We start from the raw sequence: 12,124 nt of genomic DNA on the forward strand, positions 1-12,124 counted from the left end.
TGGGCATCTTTCTTTGCCTTTAGACAACAATTCTGATGGCAAAAGAGCCAAACGGGACAGGCAAAAAAAAAAAAAAAAAAAAAAAAAAAGAAGCTCCAAAGTAAGCTTCACATAAATATCATCATGAATTCCCTCTTACTTTTACTGTTTGGCTTCCACCATTTTAAAAATCACAGTAACTAATTACTTCCCCGAAAAAGTAATCCCATTACTTTACTGATTACTTATTTTCAAAAGTAATTACTTACTTAGTTACTTTTTAAAAACATGATTTACAACCTGAATATGTGATAAAGTGATAGATCTTTCAGCCCAGCGCTATTTTTTCTGCATAATCCATCATTCAAAATGTAATCAAATGGAAACGTCTCTTTTTAAAACTTGTTTTATTCGTTTTAATCTTTTAAAAATTGTTATTATATGCAACATTCTCTGACTGGAAGAAATTTGTTTAAAATTTAAACCTATTTTCTGCACATTCCAGCACATAAAATAACAATATTTTTTTGTGTTTACACTCAGTCTTTCAAATAGATGCAAGTAACACACAGTAGAAAATAAATAAAATCAAAGACTAGCGGTCCTTTTGCTCTATTTTCACCTGTATAGCAGGAGTGGGGAAGGTGGAGGTTTGCCCTGGTGCAGGTGCACTTTAAAATCTAATTAGTAAGCGGTTTATCCTGGTGCAGGTGTGCCGCAGCGGTCAGTTAAAGAATCCGCGAGTTTCTCTGTGAGTTTCCCATTACGTGGTAGCGCACTCGGTGCTTGCTCGGAAGTTTAGGGGTTTTTTTTCGCTGTAAAAAGAAGTTTTCTTCCCACGCACAATGGACGCTAATGTTTTTGTCACTTTTTATGGAATCAAACTCAAAGTAAGGTCAGTAGTTCCACGCTTTAAACGCTGCACGCTCATACTCTCTCCCGCACTCGATATATTATCGATTGTTGATCTGCACACAGCTACTACAATACTCAATACTTGAAATGTGCAATTCACTTGTATTTTTATTTTTATACCTATTTATTCTGTTTATCCCCTTCGTATATTTTATTTATATATGTCTCTGTATTTATATGTGTGTGTATATATAATATTCTGTAACTTCTGTCAGTGCTGTGCTTTTGGAAACCTAATTTCCCAGAGGAACCCACCCGAGGGATTAATAAAGTTTTATCTTATCTTATCTCTCTTAGCTGTTGTCACGACCGTCGCACTCGCATACGTCTCTGTCATGAGACATTCTTGCAAAAATAAAAATAAAAAAAAATCACGGTTTTAGTAACACAGTGCTTACGGGAAAGTAATGGTAATCTAATTACCGTTTTTGCAATAGTAATCCCTTACTTTACTTGGAAAAAAGTAATCGGATTACAGTAACGCATTTAACACGTTACTGCCCATCTCTGCTGATAAATGATCAGAATTATAACATTACTGACTGAGGCAACATTTCCCTGATTCAAACCTTGTGAATCGCAATTTTAAAAAACAACCTTTTGAAAATCAGTTTTTAGTCATTATTATTATTATTATTATTATTATTATTATTATTATTATTGTGTGAGGCTCTTGTGGTCCTCCATAGTCAAAAGCTAGAAAAAAAGCATTCACTAATTACAAGCGATCTACTACTTAAAAATAATAATAATAATAATAATAATGGATACTTTATTGATCCCCATGGGGAAATTACTTGTTTTTCTCTGCATTTGACCCATTCACTCAGTGAAGCAGTGGGCAGCCCACTAAGCAGGCGCCCGGGGAGCAGTGTGTAGGGACGGTACCTTGCTCAGGGGTACCTCAGGGTAGCCATTAAGTGGATTCGAACCGCCGACCTTCCAATCATGGGGCGACCACTTTACTGACTAGTTTTTTTCCCCTTCCCATTTTTTGTTGCCAATGATATTTGTGGTGTGAATGTTTCATAATCAACAGGAGGCAGGTTCACCATAACCACACACATCCAGACTCAGACATCATGTTACACGATACAGTCCACGGTAGCTATATGCTCCAAGTGAAGCTGAAGAAAGCATCTTCGTGGTTCAGAGGTTTCTCAGCAGAGGAGGATTTAGCTGAAACAGCTGAAGTCACGTTTGGTTTTTACAACAATGACAACAACAAAAAACACCAGTTTTGCTAACAGATGTAGAATTTTGCTGGAGCACAGCTCTTTACAGTTTATGTTTACATGAATTTCTAAATTAGTATAAAACATCAGAAACAAAGAAAAATCTTGTGCATAATATGGCAGAATCCTTTTTTTATGCGTCTTGCAAACATTAAAAATGACACCTCAGAAATAAAATCTCAAAAGAAATTTAAACAAAACTTTATTTAAACATTAGGAACACAAAGCAAACACTAAAACTAAACCTAAACAATGATCAAACAGAACAAGAGGATACTGAACCTTAACCATCATGAAATGTATGATCATGGTTTTCCTGGTACATTTTAATAATGAGGTGATAAACTTAACTATTGCAGAAAGCATGTTCAAAAGTTGATTAATTCTGAGATCAGAAACCTTAGCCCCTTTTTCCATTAGTACCTACTTGGATCAACTTGGCACAATTTGCCAAGGTTTTCCATCTGGTACCAGGTCACAGTACCTGGTATCAGGTACTGTGACCTGATTCTTTACAAATCCTATCATGTGAATTCATGGATTTTTTTTTCACATTCTGTCTCTCACAGTTGAAGTGTACCTCTGGTGCAAATTACTGACCTCTGTCATCATTTTAAGTGGGGGAACTTGCACAATCGGTGGCTGACTAAATACTTTTTTGCCCCACTGTAAATCCCTGCTTCGAAATAAACTCTTTTTGTAGGTTTCATGTTGCGTATTGATTACACTGCGGGACGAGTGCTATGACAACAACCACTCACATTAGATAGTACCGGATTGTAGTGGAAAACCAGTCAAGTTGTGGGAAGTCGATCCAAGTAGCTACTAATTTCAAAACAGGCTTTTGAGTGTTTGGTTCCAAAACAGCTGATCAGAGTAGAGAAAGGAAGCCATCATTAATGGAGCTCCAATATCACAATTCACCATGGGAACAGGTAAATGAAGAGCAGTGCCTCCATATGTCAGTGCTGACCACGAGGCTAATTTACAAAAACAAAAATGGCAGGACCACTCACAGCTGTCCAACATTTTCTAAGCATGAAACTTTAATCAGTATGGATTTTCATGTGTCTCTTTGCGTGTCCGAGATGACTGAATCTTTTCTCACAAAAGCTACAGGAATACGGTTTCTCACCAGTGTGCCTTCTTACATGACGTTGCAACTCATAGTTCTCTCTGAATCCTTTCCCACAGGTGCTGCAAAGATGCGGCTTCTCACCTGTATGAATTTTTAAGTGATAATACAAATGTGCACGCCGACTGAATCTTTTCCCACAAACGGTACAGATATGGGGCTTCTCACCTGTGTGAATCCTTGCATGAGACTCAAGATGTGATTTATAGGAAAATCTTTTACCACAAGTGCTACAAGGATATGGTTTCTCACCTGTGTAACAGTTACCATGATTTTTCAAAGCTGATATCTGACGGAATTGTTTCCCACAGGTGCTACAAGAATACGGTTTCTCACCTGTGTGAATTCTGAGATGTGCATTCAGGTGACATTTAAACTGAAAATGTTTTCCACAGACGTCACATTTCAGAGACTTTTTCTTTGTGTCAGTTTTACTTTGATTCTCTGAAACAGCAGGGTTGTCTACTCTCTGACTGTGACTTCCGTTGCTGTGATGTCTCCTCTTCTTCAGCTCTGCATTTCTAGTTGATCCTGAGTCCACATGCTGGCTTGCTTTCTGATCTCGGCTCTCTGCTTCAGGAAAGCTGTGAGAAAAGAGATGCTCAACGTTTGTTTCTGATTCAGTGTGTGCACTTTCCTCATAAGCGGCTGTCACCATGAAGGCATCAGTCTCCTGCTTCAGTCCAAGCTGCTCTCCCTCCTGACTGCTGCACACTTCCTCCTGTTCCTCTTTAATCTGTGGAGGCTCTGGGTCCTCCTCAGTCAGACTGGAGTTCCTTTCTTGGATACAGACCTGTTGGTCTGTAAGAACCTCCTCCTTCTCAATGACATGTTGCTGTTGGAGGTCTGAAAAGACAAATGTAGGGGGTGGGGGTGACAGAAAAACAAACATTTGAGAAAATATGTTCTGATCTGAAACATTAACAGGTCTCTCCACAGTGAGAATGTGTCTCACATATACAAGTGAAATTTAAAGTGTACAAAATTTGACAAATTATTTGAGCACTGACGCAAGTTATCGTTTAGTTCTGGCACTCTTATTAGTAGAATGATCTCTTTCTGTTTACAATGTGAAAACTTTGTCACCGAGTGTTATAGTTTTAATGTGGAAAGGTCTTAATCTCGGGTAAGTAAGCAAGAGTTTCTCTGCATTTCTGTGTAAAGAAGTAAACAAATGAACCAATCACAAACAAGCTGTTTCTGATTGGTGGAGTCAGGTCAGACAACTATTTAAATGTGACTTAGTGACACACAGTCACACCTGTCCACCCAATAAAAGATGGGTGATCTTTTTGCTGAGTAATCTGACATTTTCGCCTCACACATAGTCTGTCTCACTCTCTTGGGCTGGAAGTGTATGTATAGTGATTATGCTGTAATGGGATTGTAATATTATTTTATGCCATGTTAGACCCCTAATTAAAGATTGTGAATTATTATGTAGTTTTAGTTTGCATTATTCTCCTGAATTAGAAGAAGCTGATAACTATTGCATTTGTTAAACTGATTTGCATTAAAGTAGACTGCTGATTTATTGTGAATGAGTGATATTGTTTTATGATGCATTATACTGCTGAGTTATAAGAAATACTGTTTGCAGAAAGTCATCGCCTTATTTGTCTGATTAGAAGAGAACAGAATATACTGGAGTTTTCTGCCCCATCTCAGCAGGAGCAGATAAACAGGGAGCCAAGGTCGTAGCTTAGGCGCCGTGTGAGAGAAAGAATGTGAATGTTTAGGCTTTTATGATAAGGTAGGAAAACCAGAGGCTATAAGAGTTTGATCAATGCTCCACCATTTTGAGATCTGAGGCTGTCTGTGTACGGTGTCCATCTCCCAAGCGTGTGATCATTAAAATCATCGTTTGACTCAACCCGGCCGGACCAGTGTTGTTATTGTGGTTTTTCCTCTTGAATCCATCCCCAATATTTGAATCCGTAACAGTGTGCTGCAAAGTGCACAAAAATCAAAGAATTTTGTGTTGAGGATAGGGCTGGGCGATATGGCCTAAAATTCATATCGTGATATAATTTGAAGCACGTGCAGTAACGATATATATATCGCGATATATTCTTTTCTTCTGTATAACGTATTTTCCACACTATAAGCCACACTTAAAATCCTTTAATTTTCTCAAAAATCGAGAGTGTGCCTTATGTATGAATTCTGGTTGTGCTTACTGACCTCGAACCGATTTTGGCGTGCAGAAATCTGTTCAAAAATGTTTTAGTACAACTTTGGTAAGCCGCACTGCTTGATGGATTGTCAGAGCATTACGGCTGCTGTAGTGAGGAGCTTCGTGGAGTAATCTGGGTCCAAAACTCCGTCCACTTCAGGTCCCAAAGTCAAACGAATACTGAGAGTTAAAAACGGTCTAAATTCTTTCATCTTTAATAAAATCATCAGCGTTGTTGCTCTACCAGGTGTAACAATTAAGTTTAACATCCATGCATCCATGAAAACAGAATTTATTACATTTAACGGAGTTAGAAGTTAACAGGAAGTTAGCTCGTTAGATTCCACCCAAACATGTTGTGCTACGTGATTGCTACCGACACAGCTATGTTAGCATAACATTAGCACAGTGAAGCTGGAGGATGAACGCCAACTTTTTTCCACTCATTAAAATTTAACGTGAGGGATTCTGGTGGTCAGGGACAAATGCAATCGCATAGCAGGATGCTATACACGGGCCAAACATCAGTCAGGAGAACAACTGAGATTATTCATCCACAATACGAGGTTAGTTATTAATATACTGCAACAACATGGGAATAGAACAGCTGCGAGAGAATTCAACATTAATGAATCAATGTTACGGAAGTGGAGGAAGCGCAGTTTTTGGCTTTCCCCATATTTCAAAAGTGCTTCATCTCTTTGCTATGACTGTCGGTATAATTTGCAGATGATAATGATTTTAGCCGCTGCGATGCTTTCGACCAAAACAGGCGCACCTTGATGACATCATCAACATGCGCTATCGCGATAGAGCGATATAGTGAAAATCTCTATCGTTGGCCAAATTTATATCGTTTATATCGTATATCGTTTATATCGCCCACCCCTAGTTGAGGATTAGTCCAGTTACTCAGCGAATCGTTGCGGCCCTAGTATAGATCATGATAGTTAGAAAATTAATTTGGTCTCACAGGAAAAATCCTTAGTTTGTTTACCTTGAAGGTAGGGATCATTTTGTCTACAGTGATGCAAACTAAGACTCCACACAACACCATGATGCTGTGTGGAGTCTTACAAGGGACAAATCACAGGGCCCTCTTATTGAATCTGCATATGGTTCCTTTTTGTGAAATCTTTCAGGAGTTAGTTGATAAGTTGTCTTATCACAGCTATGCTGATGATACCCAGATTTATTTGACTATGTCATTATGTTTGTGTCCTAAAAATGTAAACAACACAACAAAAATTACCTCCAATTCATCCATTCTCTTCCACTTATCGGGGCTGTGGGAATTTGCAGCCTATCCCAGCTGCTATAGGGCAAGAGGCAGGGTCTTTTTCTCCAATTGATCTTTCTCATTACATTTAAGTAATCACTTCCTCCAAACCATCAACATGTCTTTTAGAACCCAGTTCTACAAGACTGCTTAAAGAAGTCCTAACATTAATTTGTGTTTCAATCTTAAATATGATCAGCCTATCACTACTAGTCGGTTATGTACCACGGGGCTTCAAATTAGCGGTAATTAAGCTGTTACTTAAAAACCCATATACTTCACCTAGCTGTCTTAACTAATTATAGGCTGATCTCCAACCCACTTTTAATCTAAAAAAAGTCTCAAAAGAGTAGTTGTAACAGCTTGCTGATCATCTGCAAAGGAATGGCTTATTTGAAGAGTTTCTGTCAGGTTTCAGAGCTCATTGCTGTACAGAAACAGCTTCAGTGAAGGTTACAAATGATCTTCTTATGGCCTCTGACAGTGGACTCATCTCTGTGCTTGTCCTGCTAGACTTTACTGCAGTGTTTGATCAATTAGAGCATGTTGCAAGTATTAAAGGTACTGCACTGTGGTGGTTTGGTTTAATAGACTCCAAGTTGTTCATGTAAATTGAGAGTCCTCTTTATACATTAAGGTTAATAATAGACTTCCACAGGGTTCCATGATAGAAAAATTGGATTTACATTATACATTCTTCACAATCCGACAAGTACAGTGCAACGGATGAAATCCTGTGCAACAGAGTTTATGTTGAATAAGGTTTTAGTTATTTATTATATTGAATTACCATGTTCTACCTTATTTTTATAAATTTTATATAACTTTTTGTTTCTGACACCGCAGAGAGTGCTCTTAATTTTGTTGTATGTTACAATGACAATAATGATATTCAGATTTTTATCCTTAGTTATGCTGCAATAGGTCAAGGCTGTGTTTCCTCTTTACTAACCTGTTTTACTCATTATGTTTTTATACAACTCACTGAATTGAATTCATATTCATTTCTGGCTCTCTTCCACAGCATGTCCTTGTCCTGTCTTCCTCCCCTCACCCCACCCAGTCGGAGCAGATGGCCGCCCCTCCCTAAGCCTGGATCTACAGGAGGTTTCTTCCTGTTAAAAGGGAGTTTCTCCTCCTCTCTCCACTCTTGCCAAAGTGCTTGCTCATAGGGGGTCATATGATTGTTGGGTTTTTCTCTGTAAGGTGCTTTTAGAGCCATACATATGGATTATATAGAGATCACGTTTAGTGCAAATCCTGTTGTCTTTTATTTTCTGTTATAATCATTGGGCGAGTTTGACTACAGTTTAACATTATTGTGAAATTTTGAGTTTAATTTTAAATAAATAAATAAATAAATAAAGAAGAAAATTATTAATATAGCACCTTTCTGGACAGAGTCACGAAGTGCTACTGAGTCCACAGTTGTTAAACTTAGAGGGAGAAAGTTCCACAGTGGCAAAGCTCTATCACCCTTAGTTCTCATCCTTGTGTGTTGTATAGCAAGTAGGCCCTGATTAGGTCATCTCAGTGACCTGCTAGGGACATAGGGCTGTAGAAGATCAGAAATATGTGCTGGTACCATATGTGTTGGATCAAGGACACATCTAAAAAGTGCAGGAAACCAGCCCTCGACACCTGTGACTTAGAGGATCTGGTCAAAGCCTAGCTGCAGTGTTTTGCAAAACCTGCAGACGATCCAGGGAAACTTTGCTTAGACACATAAACAACTGAATGTCATCACCATAACAGTGACAGAAAATGTCCTCAAAGGAGCCCATTATATGCTGACAGGGGAGAAGATATATTTAACAATAAAGCACCCAAAACCAAATCTTGAGGGACGCCATAAGTAAGGGAGGTAGAGGATAACCTAAAATTAGAGACCACCACAGAAAAACCACAGGTGATGTAGATAGAACCACTCCAAGGCAGTTCTAGATACACCAACCCAATAGTTGAGCCTTTCAAGCAGGATGTGGTAGTAAACGGTGTCAAATGCCAACGTGAGGTCCAACATCAACAAAACAAAGCATTTTCCTGCATCGTTACTCATCAAAATGTTACTAGAGACCATAAGATAAGCTGTTTCCATGGAATGAACTCTACGAAAGCCAAACGGAAACCTATCAAAAATGCATTGTTTATCCAGAACTGTTATAAGTTGCTTAGTCACAACCCTTTCTAGAAACTTAGCAATTAATGGTAATTTAGAGATTGGCCTGTACATCATGAGGCATCATAGAGGATCAGATGGATAGCTAAACCAGGGTGTTAGCACCATTTATAGTTATTACATGTTTTATTTTGAAAAGCCTGAAAAGGATATGGTGCTTTTGTTGTGAAAGGTTTGTGAGAAATAAAGTAAGCGAATGGCGGAGCGACACAATGGTTTTACGGCCGTTGTTGCACAAACCGACGCGTAAAACAGCCTCTTGTCCATCCAGACTCTTATTTTAGATATAAGAGAAATAGAGAACTCCAAGAAGAAACAAAGATAGCCATTACATTAAGTAAAACCATCATGCTCCCAAACAAGACGACTGCATCGCTATGAGATCGTGCAAAGTTTGATACAGCAAGTCAGTTAAGTGCACAGAGCTGTATGCATGAAGAATCTAAGAAAAGAAGAAATAAGCTTTCATGGATAAAGTTTTGGACTATGATATGCTGCTAAGCTACAAGTCGTGTTAAAACTGAACAATTGCGATTCTCAACTTCTTACAAATAAGTCAGTGACAGTGTTTTTGGTCTTAAGAAGATGACACTAACTACGAAAGCCTCAGCTTTGTGTCATAGACCATTTTGTTTCATGAACACTTGTTGAATAAGAAGTTGTCAGCACATGAATCCTCAACAAGGCTACAGTGAGGCAAGGAAGTTGCTGTTTTGTCATTATGGTAATGAACTGAAAATTGCAACTGCCTACATGAACAGAGCATTCAATTGGCCACAAATCAAAACAGATGATGCAAAGGCTCTTCATAGCTATTCACTGTTTCTCACTGGTTGTAACAATGCAATGCAAGACATCAGTCAACTGCAAGAGATGGAGATCCCCACGAACCTCAGAGTTATTGTCTCTAAACTGCCATACAAAATGAGAGAAATGTGGAGAGTCTCTGCTTTTGACATTCAAGAAACAAGTGGAAGGAGAGCAAAGTTCTCAGATCTGGTTAGATTCATAAACAGACAAGCAAAAATAGCTGCAGATCCTTTGTATGGTGACATTAAGGATGCTGAAGACAAAGCAAAGTCATCTGCAAATGTGAGAATGACTAGATCATCCAGGCAAAGGGGAAGCACATTTGCTACAAGTGTAACACAAGCTGCAAATGAAAGGTCACCTGAAATTAACAAAAGTGCTTCTTGTCACACTAGCAATGCCTTCCAGAAACCATGCATATACTGTGAAAAACTCCATACACTGGCAGAATGTCAAAAGGTCAGAAACCAGCCTTACAAAGAAAGACTAGAGTTCCTTAAAGCAAAGGGTCTGTGCTTTGCATGTCTGACACAAGGTCATCTGAGTAAGGACTGTAAGAAAAGATCATTGTGTGAGTACTGCTCTAAGAGACATCCAAGTATGCTTCATTGGACAAAGGAGGAGGACAGTAAGGCAGACGATTGCATCCAGAGAAATGTCTCAGACATTCCCACAACAAGTGATGAAACACACACTTCAGGCAGAATTTGTGGAGCCACGGGGGCCGGAAAAGGCATTCATGTGTTATCGATCGTTCCTGTGTGGGTTAAGTTGAAGAAAGGCAATAAGTTGATTGAGACTTATGCATTCATGGACAATGGGAGCCAAGCCACGTTTTGTTCAGAAAAACTGATGAGACAACTGGGTGTAGAAGGTAAGAAGACAAAATTCATGCTTCGCACAATGGGACAAGAAAAGATGGTGACAAGTTACCACCTGTCAGGATTAGAAGTGTGTGGTTTAAATGAGAACACCTATATAGATCTTCCTGACATTTACACTCATGCAGACATTCCAGTGTCTAGAGAGAACATCCCTACACAGGATGACTTAAAAAGGTGGCCACATCTTCGGCAAATCAAGTTCCCACATTCAGACGCAGACATTGGACTTTTGATAGGATGTGATGTGCACAAGGCTATGGAACCATGGGAGATTATTCATAGTAAAGATAACGGTCCATATGCTGTTTGAACATTCCTGGGTTGGGTTATCAATGGCCCTCTCAAGAGAGATTCTTGCTCTACTCCTTCTGACAGAGAGCTGAGTGTTTCAGTAAATCGCATCTCTGTCACTAATGTTGAGAATCTTTTGATGCAACAGCTCAACTATGATTTTCCAGAGAAAGCTTCTGAGGAAAAACAGGAAATGTCACGAGAAGACATCATGTTTATGGATTCTGTCAATGGCACAGCTGAAAGGATTAATGGTCATTATCGCATAGGTCTTCCTTTGAGAAACAAAGCTGTCAAAATGCCAAACAACCGCAGTGCAGTAATGCAGAGGGCAGAGAATCTGAAAAGAAAATTAATCAGAAACACAGAGTTTCACGAGGAGTATCAGAGCTTCATGTCTGACTTGCTGAATAAAGGCTACGCAGTTCAGGTACCAAACACAAAGACTACCCCTGAAAATGAGAGAGTTTGGTACATACCACACCATGGGGTGTACCACCCTCAGAAAAGAAAACTCAGTGTAGTTTTTGACTGTGCAGCATCCTTTCAAGGGAAATCACTGAACGAAGAACTCTTGCAAGGGCCAGACCTAAGGAACACACTGATTGGAGTACTAACAAGGTTTAGGTGGGATCACATTGCCTTGATGTCAGACATAGAAGCTATGTATCACCAGGTGCGAGTACCTCCAGAGGACAGTGATCTTTTGCGTTTTCTCTGGTGGCCAAATGGGAACTTGAATGAACCTCTGCAAGAATACAAAATGATGGTGCACTTGTTTGGGGCAACATCCTCCCCAAGCTGTGCAAACTATGCACTAAAAAAGGCAGCAGAAGATGCTAAAGAAAAAATGCCACTAGCAGCAGTTAATGCTGTTCTGAACAACTTTTATGTAGATGATTGTCTTCTGTCAGTTTCAGATGAAACAGAGGCATGTACTATGGTCAGGGACCTGACTGCATTGTGTGAGAGTGGAGGATTTCACTTAACAAAGTGGATGAGCAACAGCAGAGTTGTCCTTGCTTCCATTCCTGAAAAGGAAAGAGCAAAAGAGATGAAAGATTTGGATTTGAGACATGATGCACTACCAGAGGAAAGAGTCCTAGGAGTGAACTGGTGCACAGAGACAGATGTATTCAAGATCAGGATAACTGAAAAACCTGTGCCAAAGACTAGGCGAGGCATCCTCTCATTTGTAAGTGCAATATATGACCCATTGGGTTTTTTGTCTCCTGTCATTC

General features: G+C 39.2%; 1 protein-coding gene across 5 annotated transcripts in view; it reads right to left on the minus strand.

Annotated features, from left to right (window-relative positions):
• LOC113017235 (uncharacterized) overlaps positions 1 to 12,124 on the minus strand; it is a 63,040-nt gene that overhangs the window by 27,495 nt on the left and 23,421 nt on the right. The window contains exons 2-3 of one of the 5 annotated variants that reach the window (XM_080298659.1): positions 3,920 to 4,110; positions 2,315 to 3,848 (exon numbers count right to left, since the gene is read on the minus strand). The exons of 3 other annotated variants lie outside the window; for them this stretch is intronic. In XM_080298659.1, coding sequence (XP_080154785.1) covers positions 3,840 to 3,848; positions 3,920 to 4,110 — 200 coding nt within the window. In that variant the 3' untranslated portion in view covers positions 2,315 to 3,839. Of the gene's footprint in view, positions 1 to 2,314; positions 4,111 to 12,124 lie in introns of those variants that run through there. One more of the 5 variants, XM_080298658.1, reaches the window with a different exon arrangement.

Source organism: Astatotilapia calliptera, chromosome 3 (genome assembly GCF_964374335.1).
Source record: "Astatotilapia calliptera chromosome 3, fAstCal68.1, whole genome shotgun sequence".
Lineage (NCBI taxonomy): Eukaryota > Metazoa > Chordata > Actinopteri > Cichliformes > Cichlidae > Astatotilapia > Astatotilapia calliptera.